This window comes from Bos grunniens, chromosome 16 (genome assembly GCF_055505025.1).
Source record: "Bos grunniens cultivar Pamir isolate PY7600 chromosome 16, Bosgru_T2T1.0, whole genome shotgun sequence".
In the NCBI taxonomy this organism is placed as follows: Eukaryota; Metazoa; Chordata; class Mammalia; order Artiodactyla; family Bovidae; genus Bos; species Bos grunniens.
Window position 1 is genome coordinate 25,885,514 of NC_141180.1, and position 26,019 is coordinate 25,911,532.

The 26,019-nt window shown below is 37.1% G+C and overlaps 1 protein-coding gene across 12 annotated transcripts in view; it reads right to left on the bottom strand.

Moving 5' to 3' along the window:
• Positions 1-284: 284 nt before the first annotated feature.
• KLHL20 (kelch like family member 20) overlaps positions 285-26,019 on the bottom strand; it is a 72,278-nt gene continuing 46,543 nt past the window's right edge. For 8 of the 12 annotated variants that reach the window (XM_086343737.1, XM_086343732.1, XM_086343733.1 and 5 more), the window contains 9 exons: positions 23,007-23,165; positions 22,216-22,310; positions 19,605-19,720; positions 13,585-13,768; positions 12,630-12,773; positions 8,446-8,579; positions 7,626-7,834; positions 3,974-4,080; positions 285-1,832 (listed from right to left, as the gene is read on the bottom strand). In XM_086343737.1, coding sequence (XP_086199863.1) covers positions 1,748-1,832; positions 3,974-4,080; positions 7,626-7,834; positions 8,446-8,579; positions 12,630-12,773; positions 13,585-13,768; positions 19,605-19,720; positions 22,216-22,310; positions 23,007-23,165 — 1,233 coding nt within the window. In that variant the 3' untranslated portion in view covers positions 285-1,747. Of the gene's footprint in view, positions 1,833-3,973; positions 4,081-7,625; positions 7,835-8,445; positions 8,602-12,629; positions 12,774-13,584; positions 13,769-19,604; positions 19,721-21,049; positions 22,073-22,215; positions 22,311-23,006; positions 23,166-26,019 lie in introns of those variants that run through there. The other 4 variants (XR_015143228.1, XR_015143227.1, XM_086343739.1 and 1 more) reach the window with 2 other exon arrangements.

Sequence of the window (26,019 nt, forward strand, 5' to 3'; positions counted from 1 at the left end):
GATGCCATGATCTTAGTTTTCTGAATGTTGAGCTTTAAGCCAACTTTTTCACTCTCGTCTTTCACTTTCATCAAGAGGCTTTTTAGTTCCTCTTCACTTTCTGCATATGTGAGGTTATTGATAAAATATACAATAAAAATTAATAATTCTAGCTATCAATCCCTTTATTCCTTCACGTTGAAAGTACTTATAACTTTACATGTAGAAAATATAAATGATATAGAAACAGAAAAACCTAAATTAACTAGTAAAGATACAGGCATTAAAAAAGCACTAACCAGAAATTTTTATGGTAAGTACTACCTTTATTTTAAAAAGTTATACATGCTAGAAAAAAGCATAAATGATACATGTAAACAATTATTTACCAAATACTTATATTTTTCCTTGTAAAGGTGCAAATGATCTTTAAATGTAAACACAAATGTTGCCAAACATTTCTGTAGTGAGGGGAGGGAGAAAAGATTATTCCTTTTGGTCGTGGTTAAAGTCTTATTCAAAGATTTTCCTGTAAAATACATTGAAAAAAACTGATCTATGAACACAATAACAAAAAAACTTAAACCACTGTAATATGTATCTTTTTTTCCTTAAAAATGTTAGCTTTTTACCAGAAAGTGCAATTTGAGAGTAGTAGTAACAGTGGCTTTATAGTATGAGGATAATGATATATAGTTTTTATAAAAGAACCAAGATTTTGTTAATAAAATGCCTCAAGTGACTTTACACTCGTTAGCGTACTATTAGACGAAGTGAAGAATTCATCCCCTGGAAGGCTATGATTACAGGTAAGCCTCAGCTTCAGCAGGCCTGAGCATCAAGTGTAAATTGCATAACAGTATTCACTGCTGGGGAGAGGACATTTCTCCCTGCTGGTCCTTAGTAGCAATAAGAAATAGACAGGAAAGTTGCTTCAGTCAGTAATGTTTTTGAGCAAAAACTCTTGCAGAGTTGCACATGATTCTACCGGGGGGATTCTCAAGACAGTATAAGAATTGTACACTGTTTTGTAGAGGCACTGAGCAGAGCTCTAGATCTAGCAGAAACTCAATGAAAATATTTGAAAAAAAGACTTTAAATATAGCGGCAAACAAGTTTTATATAGAAGGAAACAAGATGTGAGCTTCCACTGATGAGAACTTTGGCATGTGAGTCCTGGTTTTATCGATTTAATATTCCTTTTGAATTATCCTAGTTAAATGAGATTTTTTGTTTGTTTTTTAGATTTTTCAAGTCTTCTGGTGCTTAGTGCAAGAATGATGGCTAACTAATACACTTTGTATTCCTATCTTTGTCATTGGTATGTCTCTGTAAGTAGTGGAGTCTTGTGGATGGAGTGCTTAGAACTGACAACTAGATCACATATAGCCCTCTTCCCTTATTGGTGGTTTCAAACTTAATATCTTAAAAATAAGGTTTTACTGCTTGAAATCTTTTTTTTTGTCTTTTTTTTCTTTTGATGGGAGGAAGGCTAAATCCAAAAACAGAAACAAAAAACCACCCCCCAACAACAAAAGTCCCATGATAAATTAAAACCGAAAATAAATATTTTTGTGCACAGAACCAAAAATTATTGTGCAAAGGTGGCATCTTGCAGGTGAAGTACTTTCACTGTATTTGTATTTCCACATGTTGAGGCACCGGCAAAAAATAAGATTTGTTTAGTGTTTTCTAGAGCTGTACAAAGCTCCAAAGTCAAAGCGCTCCAGAATACAGAGGAAGATATACATGACTGTCTTCTGTGTGTTCACCATATATGGGATTCACAATGTGTCATTTTTATAACTCCTACACCACCCCCAAGCCGACGGTAATTCATCCCACCGTACAATCTGCAAAGAAAGAAACACAATCAGATTTCCAATTGAAAAAAGCATTGTTTCTTCCATAACATAAATGTTAATAAAACATTTCTTTGTCTATCACAACTAATATTTTTAGCTTTGTACATCTCTTCCAAAGATTAGGAGCTGGAACTGAGCACTGGAAAGCAGCAGAATTATTTCAGACACTGACTAAATTCTCTGACTTACAGAATACTATTTTAAGAGAAGTGCCATATACACTTTTTGCCTTATAACTTTATAACTCTACATCTAGACTGAATAACAATTATGCAGTATCACATATTCTACATTTTTGTGGCTAATTTTGACCCTGGCTATAATATTTCCCCACCTACATTTTCCTTTTGCCTAACCTTTGGTTAGTTATTTTTATTCTTTTGTTCTGTATGGACTCTTAGAAGTCTTCTCAAAGCTTTATGGAACAAAACTGGATATGATTATAAAGAAAACTTTATAATCCCTCAACAATTGGTCCTTAAGAATTTCATGAATATCACTTGGTCAAATACTACAAACATATATTAGTAATAGTTGCTGAGAAACAAGTCCTTACGTAGGATCATGGTCAGAAAATGAGAAATAAATTTGGCTGTCTTCCCAAATTATGCTTACTGTTTTGTTCACCTTTGTATCCCTAGGGTCTAGAACATTCAGTAAACCTTTACTTCGTGAAGGAGGTTGTGAAAATGAGAGGTAGAAGCAAAGAGTGCGACAATGTTAAAAGTCTGACTTTAGTATTGTGACCACTGAGCCCTGCAGAGCATGAGAGAGATGCAGAATCCAAAGAATGTCATTCAGGTATCTGTCAAAGTGGTTTTCCCAGGGATGAAAGAACCCAGTAAACCTATGAGTTAAATCTTATAAACTAATGGCAAAAACCTGGGTGGGTAGTTACAGGTTCTCAATTAGAAATACTTAGAATGCAGCCGGAATGGACTTCCAAGACTGTTCCCTTCTGGAATAGTGACTATAGAAGACGTCAGCTTATTTTGCATGGTCATGAAAAAGTCTTTGAGAGCTGCCTCAGATCTCATGTCCAGACTGTTATCTGTGGTTAATGTGCAACCTCAACTGCTGAGATGGTTACACAGACTTGTTTAGGCAAGTAAGTCCAACTTACTGAGAAAGAAACCTGCAAATGCTTCAGAGGTAAAACTATTTTCTTAGAAAAGCTAGTATGTAGAATAGATATTAGTATAAAGTACCTCAAACCCATACTCCTAATGTTTTATATTAAATTTGAGAATTAACTATATATTAGACCTTTTAAGATCTTGTAGTGTTTTAAGAGATTTTGGAATATTAAAGCATCTATCAGATTAGTTTTGTGAATGAAGAAAAACTGCATGACTGAACAAAGATTTAGACTTCAGATTTTAAGTTGAAAGGTTTAAGAGAATTTTGCTAAATTTGTATACATTTTTGAATATTTAAAATAAATTCAAGAGTTACCTGATGATGTGAATTTGTAAGAACTACTTAAATAGTTGGGAAGGATTTGTTAAGACAACTGACGATTTAAAAGCAAAGTCAAGTCAGACCTATAAATACAGTTTAGCTTAGTTAAACTCTCCTAAGATGTAGCCTCTTCTCTAAAAGTGACTGTTAAAATTTGCCAGACTTTAAAATAGAATAATAATATATTTAAGTATTTTTAAAACTCAAGGAAAAATATCAGTTTTAAAATGAAATATTTTTTAAACAGTAACTGCAGTTTGTTTTTCTGGGCATAAAAACTGCAATGACAGATTGGGAGACAAAGGTCCAGGTTCTAATTCTAACGTTCACTAACTTGCTTAGGCAGCTCATTTTATTTCTCAGTGCCTTAGTTTCCTGAGCTGAACATGGTGTGGCTAGCAAGGAGATTGTTTTTTTCTGTCTTTGCTATCTCTAATTTTAAAACTGAACAGTTACCAAAGAGAGGGATTTTGTATGATATCAGCCCCTTTAGAGCAATGAGGTCAAAATAAGCCATCGGATGTGGGTAACTTTGAGTCCTTTTCAACATATTGCCAGAGGTAATTCAATGTACTGACCATCCTGATTTTGATGGTCATAGACTATTATCTCAAGCCCATGAATTTCAGGTCAGCAGTGAGGTGATTTGAACATAGCTTAAAAGTTACCTCCATGTATTGGCATCAGGATCAAAAACTTCAATTGTCTTCAAGTACGTTGTGCCATCAAAGCCTCCTACAGCCATAAGCTGTCCATTCACTACTGCCAGGCCAACCTACGGGACCGAAACATGGTGGCTGCTGCAGAAGCTAGAGAATCACTATGAAATTTAGACTGGTTTCTAGATAAATCTCTTTAATAAAAGATAAGTCTTTATGGCCTTACATTCTGGTTTACTTGAACACAGAAAGAAAAAATTAATCACAAAAGTTATTTAATTATGAGAACTATAAAATTATATACCCAACTAGAATATTTACACAGAGTTGAAAACATTTATTTCTTGAATGTTAGGTAAAACATTCACTGGGAGTGAGCAAGAACCTCCAAACTGCTCTCAGTTCTTTTAGTATTTGCCTGTTCTGATCCACTACCTAAGTTGTCAATAAAATTCTCTTTTGAAAGATAAATTTAAAGTCCTTATTATGTCAGGACCTTCAGAAATCGATACTTTCCTTCCTTTTAACCTCACTTTCTAATGTAATCTATGTTGCATTAATATCAGAGTAGTTGCTAGTCCCAGAAAATAACATACTTTTTAAATGCCTCCATACTTTTGCATGTGTTGTTCCCTGATATTTTCTGTCCCTCTTCTATAAAGTCTTACTCTTCTTTCAAGGTACTTTACGTGTAACTTACTCTGGTAAGTCTCTTCACTGTTCCAAAGTGTTAAGCATACTCTCCCACGTTCTCCTATAACGCACATGCCGCTAGTAGAGGATTTGTCTTCTGTGTTGTTTAGTCAGTAAGTTGTGTCTGACTCTTTTGTGACCTTATGGACTGTGGCCCTCCAGGCTCTTCTCTCCTTGGGATTTCCCAGCCATGAATACTGGAGTGGGTTGCCATTTCTTTACTCAGGGTATCTTCTGAACCCAGGGATCAAACCTATGTCTCCTGCGTTGCAGAGAGATTCTTTACCACTGAGCCACCAGGGAAACCTTAGTTAGCTGTAAACACTTTAATTTCCTTTACTAAATTGGGAACTCTTTGAGGATAGGAATCAAGTTATACTGAACATCAGTTCAGTCACTGAACTGTGTTGGACTCTTTGTGACCCCATGGACTGCAGTATGCCAGGCTTCCCTGTCCATCACCAACTCCTAGAGCTTGCTCAAACTCACGTCCATCGAGTCAGTGATGCCATCCAACCATCTCATCCTCTGTTGTCCCCTTCTCCTCCAGCCTTCAATCTTTCCCAGCATCAGGGTCAGCTCTTCACATCAGGTACCCAAAGTATTGGAGCTTCAGTTTCAGCATCAGTCCTTCCAATGAATATTTAGATTGATTTCCTTTAGGATTAACTGGTTTGATCTCCTTGCAGTCCAAGGGATTCTCAAGAGTCTTCTCCAATGCCACAGTTCAAAAGGATCAATTTTCCAGTGCTCAGCTTTCTTTATGGTCTAACTCTCATATCCATACATGACTACTGAAAAAACCATAGCTTTGACTAGATGGACCTTTGTCGGCAAAGTAATGTCTCTGCTTTTTAATATGCTGTCTAGGTTGGTCATAGCTTTTCTTCCAAGGAGCAAGCAACTTTTAATTTCATGGCTGCAGTCACCATCTGGAGCCCAAGAAGATAAAGTCTGTCACTGTTTCCATTGTTTCCCCATCTATCCGCCATGAAGTGATGAGACTGGATGCCATGATCTTCGTTTTTTGAATGTTGAGTTTTAAGCCAGCTTTTTCACTCTCCTCTTTCACCTTCTTCAAGAAGCTCTTAAGTTCCTCTTTGCTTTCTGCCATAAGGGTGATGTCATCTGCATAATTCAGGTTATTGATATTTCTCCTGGAAATCTTGATTCCAGCTTGTACATCATCCAGCCCAGCATTTTGCATGATGTACTCTGCATGTAAGTTAAATAAGTAGGGTGACAACACACAGCCTTGACGTACTCCTTTCCCAAGTTTGAACCAGTCTGTTCCATGTCCGGTTCTAACTATTGCTTCTTGACCTGCATACATGTTTCACAGGAGGCAGATAAAGTGGTCTGGTACTCTCATCTCTTGAAGAATTTTCCACAGTTTGTTGTGATCACACAGTCAATGAAGCAGAAGTAGATGTTTTTCTGGAATTCTCTTGCTCTTTCTATGATCCAACAGATCCTTGCTATTTGATCTCTGGTTCCTCTGCTTTTTCTAAATCCAGCTTGAACTTCTGGAAGTTCACGGTTCATGTACTGTTGAAACCTAGCTTGGAGAATTCTGAGCATTACTTTACTAGTGTGTGAGATGAGTGCAATTAATTGTGCAGTAGTTTGTACATTCTTTGGCACTGCCTTTCTTTGGGATGGAATGAAAATTGACCTTTTCCAGCACATAGTAAGCACCTGATAAAGAAAAGTGAAGTCGCTCAGTCATGTTCAACTCTTTGTGACTGCATGGACTGCAGTCTACCAGGCTCCTCTGTCCATGGGATTTTCGACGCAAGAATACTGGAGTGGGTTGCCATTTCCTTCTCCAGGAGATCTTCCCAACCCAGGGATTAGAACCCCGGCCTCCCGCATTGTAGGCAGACGCTTTACCGTCTGAGGCACCAGGGAAGTACTTGATAAGTATTGGCTAAATGAGTGGATATATAATCAACACAATGTAGCAGTGAAAACAATAGGAACATGACAAAGAAGCTGCTGTTGACACTAATAAAGAGCCACAGGCATGTGAATGCTTTGACGAGCTGATGCCCACTGGTGGTGGTCTTGGATCTCTGCAAACCAGAATTCACTCCCTTTTATCAGATTATGAAATTGTTAGCTAAAGCTGGGTTATCCCACCTGTTATCCTGCATTGATGAGCTCCTGTTGGGATCAATGGTTTATTGGTTAAATCTCCTAGAATGGATAACTTCTACACTTCACTCTGGAAGTTTCTTGTAGTTACAGGTCATTGTTCATGGTCTAGACCACGACACAGGTCATCTATACTATAGATGGGATGGACTCAAACCAGTCTGTGTAGACTGGTGGTGGGGCCAGATGTGTTTCTGCCTAAACATTCAATTGGTATGTCAACTACTTAGAATATCACCTAGAAACACTAGGTAGGAATATTTACCTTCATTGGGTATAGATGAACCCATATATCTGATAGATATCAATGAACATGAGTAAAATTAGGAAACGTAGTAGATAGACAGGGAGATGGCTTTCAAAGAAGCAACTGATTATAAGATAAAACATAAGATGCAAATTGTTACATATAGAATGGATAAACCACAAGGTCCTACTGTATAGCACAGGGAACTATATTCAGTAGTCTGGGATAAACCATAATGGAAAAGAGTATTAAGAATATAACTATACACTTTGCTATACAGCAGAAATAAACAATGTAAATCAACTATACTTCAATAAAAATAAATCATAAAAAGGAATTCTCTAAGTAAAGATATGATTGGATATGTTATGTATCTTCTTGGGATAACAGTAATCAAAAGAAATTAACATTTTTTTTTCCAGTACAAAAGTAATAGGGGTTGTTCTGCATCCAGAGTGCATCCCCTCTGTGCCCCTTGTATTATATTTTACAGATCAGACTTCTTCTGCACAGCCCTCCCTCTTTTGGTGCTTGCTTTTCAGTTTCCAGTAGCCAGGCACTTACTCCACTACGGCGGGATGTCATAGCCACCACCGGAGACCACTGGTTAGTTCTGGGGTTGTATCTCTCAGCACTGCTAAGCTCTGTAGTGTCATCTCTGCCTCCTACGGCATAGATCATATCCTGATACACTGCACAGCCTAGGTGTTTCCTCCGGGTCCCCATAGGGGCTATGGTGTGCCATCTGTTTTCCTGAGGATTATAACGCTCCACTGCAGGGAAAAGAAAAGCCAGTAAGTGACTGTTCAATCATTTCCTCCCACCTCTAGTTTTCTTCATAGCTACTCTGCTTTTTGATAACATGTTTTTGTTTTTTTTTTCCAATAAGCAGTCTGATTTTTGCTTTTGAGAAAGACTCATCTACCTTTGGACAATACCACTATACTCTCATCAGGGACTGATTTCTTTTAGGTATGGTTGGTGGAAAGGACATGTGTTGGAGTCAAAGTACCTAGTTCTAAGCTAGGTGACTTGTGGCATCTCTTTGTATGTTTAAATGAGAGGATAGCTATAAAATGGTTTATAGTAATAAGTTTCTCTCTCTAGCATTTATATCATGTTAGTTTATATAGCATTATATAAATGCTATAAATTCCCAGTAACTTGTGAAATTAAGGGAGAAAGAAATACTTTAGAAATACACCAGTAGACTATGGCTGCAGAAGACCTGATGAACAGCTATGAGTTGCACTCTCCTAGTGGAAAAATAATTTTCTTAATAAATTATAGGATAACATGGACGTCTTATACTTTTTGTAAGGGGACTCTCCTAAGAAAAATGTGTTGATTTGGGGGAACCAGACTGACTTTGGAAGGGACTAACCTGTGTTGAGTGGAGATGTCCCATCAGAGCCACCTACAGCATATAAGAACCCTCCTAACACAGCCACAGCTACACCTAGTCTTCTGGTACTCATAGAAGCCACCCGAGTCCACTTGTTCTCCTTTGGATCATACCTGCAGTAAGAGAAACCAAAGACTGCACGCATGTTTTTGTTAAGTGAAGCTGTTTCCATAAGGTATGAAATCATGCTAAAGATATGTTAGATATATAGATTTGCTATGGTCCAGTGTACAGTGATTATCTAACATATTTTCCATTGTTATTAGTATTCTGACTTATGATGCTGTGGTTAGAAGTCTGAAAACTACATTTCTCCTTTGCTAAGGTGGCTCTCTACTAGATTTTGCCAAAAGGAAAGACTAGACACTTTCTGTTTGTTTGCCAACCCTGTCGATATTGTCTCAGCAATGGCCCTTCACTCTGGCTGTCACAGTTAATTTCAGCTTCTAGACTTTTTCTCGGAGAAGGCAATGGCACCCCACTTTAGTACTCTTGCCTGGAAAATCCCATGGATGGAGAAGCCTGGTGGGCTACAGTCCATGGGGTCGCACAGAGTCGGACACGACTGAGCTATTTCACTTTCACTTTTCATTTTCATGCACTGGAGAAGGAAATGGCAACCCACTCCAGTGTTCTTGCCTGGAGAATCCCAGGGACGGGGGAACCTGGTGGGCTGCCGTCTGTGGGGTTGCACAGTCGGATACGACTGAAGCGACAGCAGCAGCAGCAGCTTTTTCTGGCACTTCCAAAGCTAAGCCTTGTTGGAAGTTTTAGTCACAGCTCTGAGAAGCAGTTCCAGAGTTCCTGAGATAACAGTACCAGTGCTCCAGTTATCTACCACTGTGTAACAAACCACCCCAAACTCAGTGACTTTCCACACTAACCATATGTTTCCATGAATCAGGAATTTAGGAAGGGCTTCACAAGGAAGTCTCTTCAATAAGTGGTACTGAGAAAACTTGAACAGCTACATGTAAAAGACGGAAATTTGAACACAACCTAACACTATACCCCAAAATAAAATGGATTAAAGACCTAAATGTAAAATCAGATACTATAAAATTCTTGCAGGAAAACATATAGGCAGAACACACTGATATAAATTGCAGTAAGATCTTTTTTGATCCACCTCCTAGAGTAATGAAAATATAAACAAAAATCAACAAATGAGACCTAAACAAACTCAAAAGCAAAGGAAACCATAAACAAAATGAAAAGACAACCCTCAGAATGGGGGAAAATACTTGAAAATGAAGCAACTGACAAGGGATTAATCTCCAAAATATACAAGCAGCTCCCTGCAGCTCAATTAAAAAAAAAAAAAAAAAAACAACCCAATCAAAAAATGGGCAGAAGATCTAAACAGACATTGCTCCAAAGAAGACATACAGATGGTTGAAAAGCACATGATAATATCTGTAATTATTAGAGAAGTGCAAATCAAAAGTACCATGAAGTACCACCTCACACCAGTCAGAATGGACATGATCAAAAAATCTACAAACAATAAATGCTGGAGAGGATGTGGAGGAAAGGGAACCCTCCAATACTGTTGGTTGGAATGTAAACTGGTATGGCCACTATGGAGAATAACATGGAGGTTCCTCAGATAACTAAAAATAGAGCTTCCTTATGATCCAGCAATCCCCCTCCTGGGAATATATCCAGAGAAAATCATAATTCAAAAACTTACATTCACCCCAGTGTTCACTGCAGCATTACTTTACAATAGCCAGGGCAAGGAAGCAACCTAAATGTCCATCAGTAGGAATGGATAAAGAAGATGTGGTACACATATACAAAGGAATATTGCTTGCTTGCTTGCTAAGTCACTTCAGTCGTGTCCGACTCTGTGTGACCCCATAGACGGCAGCCCACCAGGCTCCCCCGTCCCTGAGATTCTCCAGGCAAGAACACTGGAGTGGGTTGCCATTTCCTTCTCCAATGCATAAAAGTGAAAAGTGAAAGTGAAGTTGCTCAGTCATGTCCGACCCTCAGCGACCCCATGGACTGCAGCCTTCCAGGCTCCTCAATCCATGGGATTTTCCAGGCAAGAGTACTGGAGTGGGGTGCCATTGCCTTCTCCAACAAAGGAATATTACTCAAACATAAAAAAGAATGAATAATGCCATTTGCAGCAACATGGATGGACCTAGAGATTGTCACACTGAGAGAAGTCAGAAACAGACAAACTTCATATGATATCGTCTATATGTGGAATCTAAAAAAAGGGCTACAAATGAACTTATCTACAAAACATAAACAATTACAGATATAGAAAATGAACTTATGATAACCAGGGGGTAAGGGCAGGGGAGGGATAAACTGGAAGATTGGACTGACATATACAGACTATTATATATAAAATAGATAATTAATAAGGACCTATTGTATAGCACAGGGAACTCTACTCAATACTCTGTAATGCCCTATATGGAAAAAGAATCTAAAAAAGAGTGGATATATGTATATGTATAACAGGTTCACTTTGCTGTACACTTGAACCTAACACATTATAAATCAACTATCTTCCCAGAATCCCCTTGCATAGAGTTTTCAAAGTGGAGAAATAAGTGTCCTGACAAACATAAACGGGAACTGGCATTGCTTTCAAGAGTTACCTGTAACTTTAAGACAGAGTTAAACTCGTCTACTTAATTATGATAACACTATTAGTAAATGCTATTTCAAAACATTTCTTTTTAAGAAGAGAGGATGAAATCTAACACCGGTCAGAATGGCTGCTATCCAAAAATCTACAAACAATAAGTGCTGGTGAGGGTGTGGAGAAAAGGGAACCCTCTTACACTGTTGGTGGGAATGCAAACCAGTACAGCCACTATGGAGAACAGTGTGGAGATTCCTTAAAAAACTGGAAATAGAACTGCCATACGACCCAGCAATCCCACTGCTGGGCATACACACCGAGGAAATCACAACTGAAAGAGACACGTGTACCCCAGTGTTCATCGCAGCACTGTTTATAATAGCCAGGACATGGAAGCAACCTAGATGTCCATCAGCAGACGAATGGATAAGAAAGCTGTGGTACATATACATGATGGAATATTACTCAGCCATTAAAAAGAATACATTTGAATCAGTTCTAATGAGGTGGGAGAAACTGGAGCCTATTATACAGAGTGAAGTAAGCCAGAAAGAAAAACACCAATACAGTATACTAACGCATATATATGGAATTTAGAAAGTTGGTAATGATGACCCTATTTGCAAGACAGCAAAAGAGACACAGATGTAAAGAACAGACTTTTGGACTCTGGGACAAGGCGAGGGTGGGGTGATTTGAGAGAATAGCATTGAAACATGTATATTATCTTATGTGAAATAGATTGCCAGTCCAGGTTCTATGCACGAGACAGGGTGCTCAGGGCTGGTGCACTGGGATGACCTTGACGGATGGGATGGGGAGGGAGGTGGGAGAGGGGGTTCAGGATGGGGAACACATGTACACCCATGGCAGATTCATGTCAATGTATGGCAAAAACCACTACAATATTGTAAAGTAATTAGCCTCCAACTAAAATAAATAAAAAAAGAAGAAGAGGGGATGAAGCATAGTGTGCTCTTGCCAGTAATTAAGTGCATGAGATTCCAAGACCTAATCTCTAAGGTAGAATGACAAAAAAATGATGGAGCAAGAAATTAAAAATAGAATCTATTTCACCAAAATTCACTGATCTGTAAAAGTATAAAGTAAATCAAGGCAGCCCACTAATATTTCCCTAAGTATACTTCAAGAATTAATGAGAATCCATATACAAAATACTTTATAGTCCTTATAAGATATATGCTGCACCAAGAATTAATCATTTTCCTGAAGGAACTCTGAGGAAAATCATTCTAAATACTGGGGGAAAAAATCAGAACAGATTTCAGAAGTGGTATGCTTGACATCATACATAAAATGTAATTTAAAATATGATTCCAACATTTCATTGTTAGGCTCAGCCTATATAACATATAAGTGTAAAAACTGGATTATATCTTTCATCTTCCTAGACTATAAGGTTAACTGAAAACCTTTTCCTCACAGCTCATGGGAAATCTACTGGATAGTGAATTTCTAGTGTTCTAAATTATTCCTTTAAAAAAGCCCTCTATATTCTTTTTAAAAAAAACTGAAAATGAGTTAAAAAATTCACCTTTCAACAATGTTGAGGCAGGACACGCCATCCTGGCCACCCACAGCATAGAGAAAGCCTCCAAGCACAGCCACACCTACACTTGTCCTGCAGGTGCTTGTGGGAGCCACATCACTGCTCCACTGGTTTGTTTTGGGGTCGTACCTACAGAGAACACATCAAGACAGGGTCTGTATTACACAAAGAAAATTTGGCTAGGCTTATAAATGTGATGGCATATGATACAGTTAATATTTAATCATTTCCACCCTATTTAATTCAATTTGTTTTTAAGTGTGTGTGTGTGTTTTTTAACTTCTATGGCACTGATTCTTCTGATGTTCATGTTATTTTCAACTACAGAATCTATCTCTAGATCTTGATACACTGAAACGTTTCATAGATGTATTTCATAAGTATCAGGAACATGGCTGAATGAAAAAGGGTAGGTGACAAGAAGCTAGAAGTTATTAAAAAATCAATTATTGTATGTTTCCAGTGTGCCAGGCATTGTGATAGATATGGGAGAATATATTTTAACAATTATAACCAATGTCACATGTACAAGTATATTCAAAATACTTGTGAAAGATGAGAGGACTGAGTAATTAACTAGTCTGCATGGTGCCAGACAAGGCTTTATATAATAAGTAACCTTTGAATCTTTAAGAGAGATTCCAGGGAAGAGAATGGCATGCAAACATATAGGCAAAAAGGACATAGCATGTCCAGGAACTGCAAGCAATTTGGTGGGTCTGCACTAGAGTGTTTAAGAAATAGTGGTGTGCTGAGGAAGACAGACTGGAAAAATAAGTGGAGGTCAGATTATAAAGGACTTATTTGTTACAGTAAGTGGTTTAGGCTGCCAACTAGTGCCACAGACACAAAACTAAAGCAACAAGTTACATCAGTTTCTAATTAGTATCTCAAACAAAACAATATGGATAGTAGAGAAAAAAATTCAAATTGACCTTACCTTTCAACACTGTTGAGATAAGAGGATCCATCATGGCCTCCTACTGCATATAACAGGTCATCAAGAACACTGACTCCAACTCCACATCGCCTTTTGCTCATTGAAGCTACCATTCGCCATTCATTAGTCTGTGGATCATATCGTTCAACACTAGAAATGGCATCTCCACTGCACCAACCACCAACTGGGGAAGTAACAGAAACGGTCAGGAGAATGTCTGTCCTAAAGCATATCACTCACTGCTAACCATTAAACAGCCCTAATGCTTGGATACTCCAGCACTCTTGCCTGGAAAATCCCATGGACAGAGGAGCCTGATGGGCTACAGTCCATGGGGTCGCAAAGAGTCGGACACGACTGAGCGACTTTAGCTAGCTAGCTAATGCTTGGACTTGCCAGATGCCTCTAGAAGCAAGTTAAAATATAAATTATGATTTTTGCTTATTCCACTGGGATTACCATAATCTTATTCTTTCTGGGGAGGGATTTTTGGCTCATCTACTCATGATCTCTTTATAGACTGTCTTGTGACTAAAAATAATACAGAAATTCTTATGACATATTTCAAAATATTTGCTTTCTGTTTATCTGGTCTGTATTGAATTCTACAATATCCAACATGACATTTAAGATCAGAAAACATTTTGAATACATTTTTCAAAAGTAACACTCAGAATAAAAGGTTCAAACAGAGTTCAGTAAAGCTCTGAGCGCTCCCTGAAAAAAAAAGAAAACTAATTATAGCAGAAATTTTTAATTTGTTATTCTTTAAAATCATCTCTATTTCAATCTAAAATAAGAGCTAGATTCTGGAGCATAGAGGGTGAGGTCTAAAGATAACTTAACCTCAAAACATTTGAAAACTAATGGTTTCAAGGAGGTCTCTAACTTCCTGCTGCTGCTGCTGCTAAGTCCAACTCTGTGCGACCCCATAGATGGCAGCCCACCAGGCTCCCCCGTCCCTGGGATTCTCCAGGCAAGAACACTGGAGTGGGTTGCCATTTCCTTCTCCAATGCTTGAAAGTGAAAAAATATAGTGAAGTCGCTCAGTCATGTCCAACTCCTAGTGACCCCATGGATTGCAGCCTACCAGGCCCCTCTGTCCATGGGATTTTCCAGGCAAGAGTACTGGAGTGGGGTACCATTGCCTTCTCTGCAATAACTTCCTGAGCCAGAATAAAATGAGAATGTCTCTAACCATCTTCTGCTGGATTTGAAAACTCACTTCCTTATTTCAAATCTCAATATGTTGTATACATTTTATTATGGTTTCATTTAAATTAGGATATTCAGCTAATACTAAGTATTCAACTAAGTCACAGTAAGTTTTGTATATATCAGTTTGCTTCAATTTGAATTCTGTTCTGGGATATATGCCTGGAGTTTCTATATCAGAGAAAGCACCTTCACTTCTAACATAAGATTTGGCTGCAAATATGAGGGTTACAAGCACCTGAGACAAATCAAACAGCCTAATTATTAAAACTCAGGCACAATTTTATAATGAAAGCCATTGAAACCAGCTTTTTATTGGATTTCATGGCTGCAAATGAAGTTAATATCACTTCATAAACTGTGTTCTTTGATACTAAAGGGGAAAAAAGGCCATTAAAAAATCAAATTTATACCTTTCTTGTGACCCGGGGAAACAAGAAAAGGAAAGAGCTGTTCAATTCCACTGCCTCATGGCAATTTTATGTGAATTATAATTTCCAAAGCAGCAGGTGACTGCAATAACTGGGACTGAACTAAGTTATTATTAGAAGTCAAGCACACTGTACGTGGGGCATCCCACGTGGCTCAGTGGTAAAGAATCCGCCTGCCAATGTAGGAGATGTGGGGTTCGATCCCTGGGTATGGAAGATCCGTTGGAGGAAACAGCAACCCACTCCAGTATTCTTGCCTGGAAAATTCCAAGGACAGAGGAGTCTGATGGGCTACCATCCATAAGGTTGCACAGAGTTGGACTTGACTGAGTGACTGAGTACACATACATGCACATGGTATTTAGCAAGATAAAGTGTATGCATAGTTTCTGCTGTGAGAATTATCAATTTGTGTTAAGTGATGTACTTAAAGAAAAATATTGCTGAAAAGGGGACATATAGTTTTATATGTGTGAGATGCTGACTCTAAAAAAAAAAAAATTACTTCAAAGACAGATTTGGTCAAAAAGTGTTACCTTAAAGTAGGCAACTTTCATAAAGTATCTGTGATAAAGATCAAAGAACTGTGAACACTAAAAAAAAAAATAAATAAAAAGAAAGAAACAGAATTGAGAAGCATCAAGAAACCTAATGGAAAACAAGAGGAAAAGCCAGAAGACATCAATAGGAGTAAATGCTTCTGAGTAAAAAAACTACTGAGGTTATAGATTTGATCTAAGGCTTCCAGGATGAAGAAAGGAAGACTAAATTTTCCAAAGTTAAGTGAGAACTGGTAATTTGCATTCCGAAGATAATGTAAACAAAATTGCAATAATAATCAAAGAAAATTAAGGATTAAGTTTTAAGTAGAGACAGATGAGTCAAGATCTAAAATATCAGTGTAATAGTATGACTCAAGAATAAAGGTCAGATCTGGCATAAAGAGACTAAGAAAGCAGGGAAAACCAATACCAGTTGTAGAGAAAAGCCATTAGAAAAGACCTAATGGCTTTTCTCTACAAATGAAAATGGAAACCTTGATAGTGTAAAGAAGTGATAGATGTTTTACCTTTTATTCTTTACATTTTTCTGTTAATCAATTTCTATATTGCATGTGTGAGTGAGTGAAAGTTGCTCAGTCATGTCTGACTCTTTGTGACCCCATGGACTATATAGTCCATGGTATTCTCCAGGCCAGAATACTGGAATGGGTAGCCATTCCCTTCTCCAGGGGATCTTTCCAATCCAGGGATTGAACCTAGGTCTCCTGCATGGCAGGCAGATTCTTTAGCAGCTGAGCCACCATATTGCACGTGTATTCACTTCTATGTTCAGAAAAAGAAAATGTTACTCAAAAATAAATCTTTCATTTACAAAGTGACATTAACAATACACTATTCTTTCCAAATTTTACTTTTTTATTCACAATGATGGGTCAATGCTAGTTTCTCACTAGTGTTCAGCAGGATCAACAGCATGCAATTAATCTTTATTTAGTGTCTGTTCTGACAAGATTGCTATACAATCTAGAAACTACAAAGATAAATAAGAACTGGTCCTTGCTCTGAAGTAATAACAATATAGTGGAGGAATCAGATACCCAATCAGCAATATGAAATTATGAGATTACTAGCAAGAGTTTGAGATCATGAAATTGATCCAATTTAAATGGCTTCTAAAGAAGGCAAAGTGTGATTCATTAACACCATTATACAATCAAAAGAGGTGAATGAGATTTTAGTGAAGATAGTTACACATTGAAAACATGGCACCTGACAATTTATAGTCATGTCACGCTGGAAGAAAATGGTGGGAACCAGCAGGATAAAGATGGCGGTTGTTGAATAATCCAAGTGAAAGAAAGAAAGAAAGAAAATTAAGTTGCTCAGTCATGTCTGACTGTGACCCCATGGACTGTAGCCTACCAGGGTGAAGTCAAGTTTAAATCTGTATTTAATAGAGCTACATTATTTTCTCTCAGCATCCCCAAAGGTGTACCTTGTCTAGTTCCACTGGATTGGTACCTTCCCACCAATCCAGAAAGAACCCTAGATGTGAAATATACTTCCCATACACCTATTTGGTTTAGCCTCTAGCTTTTGATCATATAGGGTTTCTCTTCTGTTCCACTTCCCCCTGAGTTTCCATTATCCTCCCCTCTTCTTTAATCTAGTTGTTAATCTCCGCCAGAATGTTCTGAGGCTCATGGAGCAGTAGTATATTGTTATCCCTACTTCAGGTACTATAACAGCCAGGTAAAATATTTAATAGATCTTGATAACAATGTATATACCTCCACAAAGATGGCCCTACTACTAGAATTCCTGAAACCAACCTGATATCATGAAAATAAACCACAGGTATCAAATAATTAGATCTTGCATCCTTCTAATTAAAAAAAAAGTAGACAACCAACTTTCACAATTGGGGAACAGAAACTCTGATGTTTATAGCATTCTTATATGTACAGGGAGCTGGCACAACAAACTGCTTTTATAAATAAAAGACCTTTAACAATATAATTTATCTAGTTTAACCAACAAAGCTAAACTAATGGTATAAAGATTTCCCTGGGAACTTAACCAGATCTGGCAATAATTTATTCACCAACTGACAGCAACTACAGATGCTATGTGGGAGTGAAGAGGCAGATGTATATAGGTGTGAGCACGTAAGCAAGCATCTGTGTAAACCCATATGAGTATGTGAATACATACCTGAGCATGCATATATAGGAATAAAAGTCACAGGAATAAATAAGAATGATAATAGAAATAAATTTGCTAATAACAATGAACAAAGGCATTAGGATACTAGGAGTATAGGAGAATTCAGTACATGATAAATTAATAATTGAGTTTTAAATCTAAAAGAAGAATGAAGGAATGCTTTCAAAAGAGAGGAAAAAAAGCCTGATGAAGATTAGAGAGAAAAAGAAAACTTGGCATCCATTTTCTTCTTGAAGAAATGCAGCAATACTCTATGTGAAGAAATGGAGATGAAAAAATTTAAAAAGGAGAAATTAAACATAAATTGTCAAACTTTTCCTCTAAAAATGTAAGGGAAAATATATTCCCACATGCCAAGAGAAAATAAAAACAAAGGGGAAAAGATAGGCAACCGGTTAGGTTGATGGGAAAGCATACTATGACCCAGTGATTCTATGGGATTTCCTGATGAAAAGTGATAGAACACTTCACACATCAAACAGAATCCCAGGAAGCCTATATTTAAGAGTAATGGAATTCTGAAATGTGGGAACCATAAATAAAAAGATTACCATAGGTTGCATTTTCTCCATGAATCAGGATTTGAAAAGAAAAATTGAAGAGAAAGAATTTGCTATAGATTGAATGTGTCCCTCCGAAATTTATATATTGAAATCTAATCCTCAATGTGATAGTATCAGGTGGTGAGGCTTTAGGGACGTACTCTGTCCTCATGAATGGAATTAGTGCTTCTATAAAAGAGACTTCACAGAGATCCTGTGCCTCTTTCTCTACCTGAGGACATAGCAAAAGATGAAAAGATGGAGTCTATGAAGAAGAATGAAGCGGGCCCTCAACAGACACCAAAATACTTCCCAGCCTCCAGAACTGTAAGAAATAAATAAATTTCTACTGTTTGTAAGCCACCCAGTATATGCTTTTCTGTTATAGCAGTCTGAGTGGACTGAGACAGAACTAGTGAGAAAATGTTTTACCAAACATTGTGAAAGTTGTTATTCAAGTGACTAAGGGAGCTGAATTTATGTGGATAGAAGTAAAACATCTAAGATTGAAAGTTCTCAGATATTCAGGGGCAGACGGCAGCAGCAGAATGATACAACATGATGTCTTGGGCTCAATCTAGCTCAGGAGAGGTACAAAAGAGTGTAATTGTCTGATGTAAGATAATGTTTTTTGACAATTCCATGTACTTATGAGGTGACTTGCACACTGGAATATAAATTCATGCATATGATTTATTATAACAAAACATCCACTGCATGACATTTTTAGGTTATATAAAAATACAGCATTCTTTCGAAAGTACCAGTGTTGGCTCATGAGTTAAGAGGCAAGATACATAAATTATTTTTTGTTTTCAAAAGGGCTGTACATTTTTTTTAACATTAAAAATTTTTTTAAATTTATTTCTTGGCCACACACTGTGTGGCATGCAGAAGCTTAATTCTCCAACCAGGGATTGAACCTGTGCCTGCTGCAGTGTAAGTGTGGAGTCTTAACCCCTGGACCGCCAGGGAAGTTCCCATGGTAAGTCATTATGTATTTCTTATGACAGTGGATATCACAACTGTCCAAAGTACTGCTCAAATGACAATTTCTCATGTGGAAAATATTCAGTTTAGCCACAGTATATTAAGATCCAAACCTGCAAAGAGTACTTCTCCACATCGAATAGGTTTCCGTGGTCTTGTCCTTGGTCCTTGCATTAATGGTCGTTCTTGAGGCAATAGGAGATAGTTTTTAGCCTCATCTACCAAGTCTCTGTGAAAAAAATTCTGCCTTTATTCCAAATGTCTAAATAATATTGTTAGTCAAATCCCAATATGGTTAAGGTATATGTAAGATGGCAAAGGGGAGCAGCATAAATCAAACCAAATCATGAATGCCAGCCAGCATTATTATTAATTTAGGCTAGTTATTTATTTTTTGGGGCACATGGCATGTGGGATCTCAGAGATTGAATCCGTGTACCCTGCACTGGCAGCTTGGAGTCTTAACCACTGGACTGTCAGGGAAATCCCGCCAGCCAGTATTATAAAGGTCACAAACATGACAGCAATGATGCCAGTCACACTATGAATTGTGAACTGACTGGTATTTGCATCATGACTTCATCTCTTACTGCAAATTAGTCTAAAACTCAACATACTTGAGACTAACAATGACTTATGGGAAACTAAAAATTACACCTTAATTACCAGTCTGCATAGTTACTGCCTTCTAGTGAATTTGCTTAGCTTTCGCAGGATACTGGCAAAGGAGCACATCAGCCACAACACTAGGTATTTGCTAGATTAATTTAAGTAATAAAACTAGGTCAAAATTTGGATTGCTAAAAAGAAATACCCTACTATCATTTAATATTAATTTTCTATTTGGGACTGTATGAATAGTTCACTCTCAATAAATCTACTGAGGATGAACAGTTTTGTCTTTTTCTATGAAGGTACTTTATGAGAAGAACCTAGTAATTACACTTGCTAAATAAAGTATCCTAACTTAAACTATTTATGTACTTACTTCACTTGAGTCCTTTGAGTGATTCAGTATCTGACTATACAAATCCAATTTGTTACTCTGTTCTTTCTCAACTCTGAAAGTGCTTCCTAAATTACACTATATTTCCATTTCTCTATTTATATTACAAGTAATTTATTTCTGCTGGACCAGTGCCAGGCGTGACCCAATAATGTACATCCAGTATATGATTTTGCTAAGGCCTCTTCCGAATTTATGCTAAAAATAAAAACAAACCCCCTCAAAATCCCAACCTGATGACCAAGAACTTATTCTAGCTTCCTCAGCTAAATACAAAAGACTGTGATCTCCTTCTTGCTGGTTTTTAATTAAGTTGTTCAAGCATTCCTAGAAAGAATATTATAGAGCTAATACTTAGGGGCAAACACAAAATCAATAGTAACAAGAATAACAGGGGCTTAATACATATTAACTCATTTATTCTCCACGACAGCCCTATGGAATAGGTACTGTTTTATAAATAAAGGAACTGTACCAGAAAGAGGTTCAAGTAACTTGAATAAGGTCCCACAGCTAGTAAATAATAAGGTCATGATAAAAGGAACAGGCTGCTTCCTTTTTTAAAACTTTTTATTTTGTATTGGGGTGTAGCCAGTTAACAATGTGGTGATAATTTCAGGTGAACAGCAAAGGGACTCAGCTATACAGCAGGTCCTGTTGGTTATCCATTTTAAATATAGCAGGGTATACATGTCCATTCCAAACCTCCATCTCTTCCCCTCCTTCCACCCCCAACAACCGTTAAGTTCCTTCTCTAAGTAGGAACAGGCTTCTTTTAAAAGTAACTTTGCGAGTATTCAGGGGAATTAATTACCATTTGTCTTTAAGTTTAAAAGGTAAACATATAAAAACCCTCTCTAACACCTCCTAGTAAGGGAACAGGCTTCAAATTATTGAAGAAATGCAAATGAATCTATTATGTTCTATCTCTGCTTTAGAGATCCCTGATTCTGGAACAAGTTTCTTTAGTCACTAAGGGAGATCCAAAGGTTTGTGTACTTTAAAGAGAGTTCTGACTCACTGTTTCTGGGAAGAAATGGTTAAAAACACCATGAGGTTTCATATTTGAAAATAAACCATAAAATCTGTCAAATGGAAAAGTAGTTTATTAAATTTTATATATACTGTAGTTCAGAGACAGACCAATAAAATAAATGTTTTGTCTTGTAAAAACATTTAGAATTTCTTTCAATCAAAAAAAATTTATGAAACTGTGCCATCAAACTCTAGTGGAAATCTTTCCACAGCTGCTTTAAGGGTGTAGCAGACCTTTAACTCTGTCTACAAACTCAGAAAGCAAGGCTGGTCCTATTCCTAACAAGGCATATGTGATGGAATGAAAAAGTGCTTCTGCACACTTTTATGATGGAGTCAACAACATTATTTAACTTATCTCAAGAAAAGATATACTAGCAGAGAATTGTCTCTTCAAACTCAAGCTTGCATGAAATCTTAGAAATCTACCTCTTTATTGCCACTTCTACATGAATAAATACCACGCATTAAAAAAAAAAACAAACTAATGGAATGGAATACTGGAAATTCAGTCTTCTCTTCTTCCATCTCCTCTTGACTCTGGCCCAGAAGAAAAATCTGTTAAATACTGCCTTGATTACACCACTAAAAAATATAATATTTAGGAAGCAATACAAATAAGGAAATTAGGAGAGAACAAGAATGTTTAGTTGTCGATTTTTCCCATCCAGGACCATTCATACCTGCATTCTTCGTCACTTTTGATGAGGGGATCAGAGCCTACAGTGCCCACTAGGAACTTGGGACTAAGCAAAGGCAACCGCACGTGCTGCAGCACCTATGAGGTAATAAACACTATTAGAGCACAGACGCCATCTGTAAGGTGTTTAAGAAAATATGTAACTCATGCTCCCCGATTGTGTTTCCAATTGTTTTGCGATCTAATTGGATTAATTAATTGATCTAATAAATAATGAGGGTGGAAGGCATAAATACAAAACTAAATTTATTCCAACCACCAGTTCAGTAATTAGAACAGTCAGTATCACTTTAGCATGCTTCTTTATGCTTTCAGCAGTATAAGCTCTTCTAATAACAATCTAGAAGAATATACTATCAAATTGCTAAGGACTGTAATCATAATAACAAGAACATCAAACATGTCATTCAGTGACCACTTATGACCCATCATTCCTTTACTCTTCAAACTGTGGTGGGATTTCCAAATCATAGAGAAGGGAGACATGATAACAGCCATCCTTGTCTTCTTTTGTTCATTATGTACCATTTAGGTTCTGATGTATGCTATAGCCCAAACCTAGAGTTGATGCAAAACAGAGGAAGCAATGGAGCAAAAAGTTCATAATGATAAACACTTAAAATGCTTAACACTTAATCTCCTTGGTTATTTGGAAAGAGATGGTCTTTCTTACAGTCTAATATGAATGACAGTGATAACTGTTTTTTGCAAATCAAATATGTATTATTTTATCCAGTACAAAACAGTTACTTAAAGAAGCATTTCCCTGCGTACCTGGGGTAACTGAGGACGTCTTTCTTGAATGCTGTATTTAACCCAGGCCATCACTGCATTGAACACCTGTTCTTCACTGCGAACATTTAGTTCATCACTAGATATTATATCAATGAGTTGATTGGCTGGAAGCAACATGAACTCTTCACTTTCCATCACCTGTTTGAAGTTAGGTAAGAATAAAAGGGAAAACACCCTGTGATCAGATTTGACTGTTTCAATATTTTCCTTCAGGGTTGTAGGGCAAAGCTTTATTTCACAATGGAGCTGAAGTTCAATATAGTACCAGAGGATAAGAAAAGTTTAAAAAGAAAAAAAGATAGGTAGAGCACAGAAGGTTTTTAGAACAATGAGACTATCCTGTATGATACTACAGTGGTGGACACATGTCAAAACTCATAGAATGTACAATACCAAGAGTGAGCCATAATGTAAGTCATGGACTTTGGATGCTAGCATGTCAATGCAGGTTCATTAGTTGTAACAAACATATTTCTCTGGTGCAGGATGTTGCTATTGGGAGAGGTCACGTGTGTCACTTACTAAATGGACATGAATTTGAGCAAACTCCAGGAGATAGTGAAGGACAGGAAAGCCTGGTGTGCTGCAGTCCATGGGGTCACAAAGAGTTGGACATGTTTAGCGACTGAACAACATGTGTGTGTGGAGACAGAGTATATGGGAACTACTTTCTGCTCAATTTTCCTGTGACCCTAAAACTACTCTAAAAATAAAGCTTATTAATTTTTTAAAAAGGGAACATAGGAGAATTCAGATGGCACAATTAAAATTTAGGAAAAATTGTAATTTGTGATTTAGACAATTTAAGAAAAAAATGATGCTTTTTTCCCTCAGTATGAAGTATCAAGATGAAAATTTATATTCAAAATATAAACTATACCAAATTATAACTCCAGAAATTAAGAGGCATATAAAAAAATCAGGAAAAACTTTCAGAGGAAGGTTAGTTGCTGAAAGGGCAATGTCTAGGACAGAAACACCAAGGGGCCAGTTTGAAAAAAGAATGAGGGTGTCAGCATTTCTATAAGCAAGAATAACATAATGATATAAGCCATTAGACCCAAGAAAACCCCTCTGAGGACCGCACCACTCAGATATATTCATGTTCTCATATGTATATATGAAACTATAAACACATATAATTTATCTGTATCCAAGATTTGAAGAATTGTCAGAATGCAGATGAAATGGCAACAAGGATGTTATCTGTGCAGTTCAGCCACAAATCCCCCAATCTTGTAAATCTTGTCAAGATTGTATGTAGAGTAAAAGGGACAGGGTGCAATGCAAACAGTCACTGCTACACTTCATGGGGCTTCTGTCTCATTCAGAACATTGTTCTGCCTGGGACGTCTATTAGTGTAGGAAGGATATAGTTTAAGAGCTTGAATTCCCACCATGCAACCTCTGATGCATATGCTATATTCTCTCAGGACAGGGCTATTTACATGCTCATGAAAAAAATCAGAATATTTAGCAGGATTTGAGATAAGCCATAACAAGTTGATTACTTGGTTAAGAATATTTTCCCAAGGACATCAGAAAAAAATACAAATCTCAAAACAATTAAGGGCCATAAAAAGTCAGCTGTATTTATAGTAGAAAATACTAAAGAGCACTTCAATTTTTATGGCACAAGTCTTCATATCATCTGAGTGAGAAACCCTCTGGGGCTCAGGAAATGAAATTGGAAACCTTTAAATTTTACATGAAGTTGCTTGGCCAGGTCACTTAGTAGTTAGAATGCCTGCGCTGTATCCTCTGTAGCAGTATTGTTGGATTTAGCAAATAATATATGGCATGATTATACTAAAAACTACTTGTTCATCTGGAATAAATTCAACTGGGCACCCTGTATTTTGTCTGGCAGACTTATGTTGGGGGGTGTAAAATTAAGGGCCAGATTTGGAGCCTAGTTCCAGATGAAGTCTGCTGACCTTCAGCATGCAAAACTTTAGCAAGGTTGTATGTTTCTTCTTAGTTTTTCTTCAGTCTAATTTCTTTACTAAAGACAAGTCATATCATATATCTTTGTGAAGTTCCTTAACATTCTTTTAGGATCTTGTCAGAGTATAAAAATTTCCCCCAATTTAGTGATTATAAAACAAATATTATATAAATATCAAGGATCACCAAGTTTAAAGTTTATGAATAAACCACTCTGATATTAATGAGTCACTTAATGGAAACCTTAGAGGACAAGAAGACAAAAACATCTGTGTGAGAAAATATTTTTTGGTACAAAAATAAGAGTAAAAAGAATACTTTTGATGAACAAAGATATTAATGATCTACCATTAGGGCAACGACTGAAGTGACTTAGCAGCAGCAGCAGCAGCACTAAATTCTATTCTCGAACCAAACAACCAGGTTAAGAAAATACTGCTTTAAAATACCCGCTTTTTATTTATTTTTGAAGTTTTTTTTTTAATGTGGATCATTTAAAAGTCTTTACTGAATTTGTTACAATATTGCTTCTGTTTTATGTTTCGTCTTTTGGGGGCTGAGACATGTGGAGTTTTAGCTCTTTGACCCATGTAGGATCGAACCTGCATCCCCTACATTGTAAGGTGAAGTCATAACCATTGGGCCACCAGGGAAGCCCCCAAATAACTGCTTTTTAAATAAGAGTTTGCAGGAAATTTTAAGTCCCACACTATTATGGTAAAAGCTTACTTTTAGTTTCTTCAGATAAATGTAGATGCAATTTGAAGAATTAATAAAGCTGAAAACAAGAACGAATAAGGAAAATATTCTAGAGTTGTAACAGAAATGAATGGTGAACTCAGTGGCATTGAATTGAAAGAAAAAAATATGTTTATGAGCAAGCATAACACTGTATGAATTAAATTTGTTGTTGTTTAGTTGCTAAGTCATGTCTGACTCTTTGTGACCCCATGGACTGTAGCCCACCAGACTCCTCTGCCCATGGGATTTCCGAGGCAAGAATACTGGAGTAGGTGGCCATTTCCTCCTCCAGGATGAATGAAGT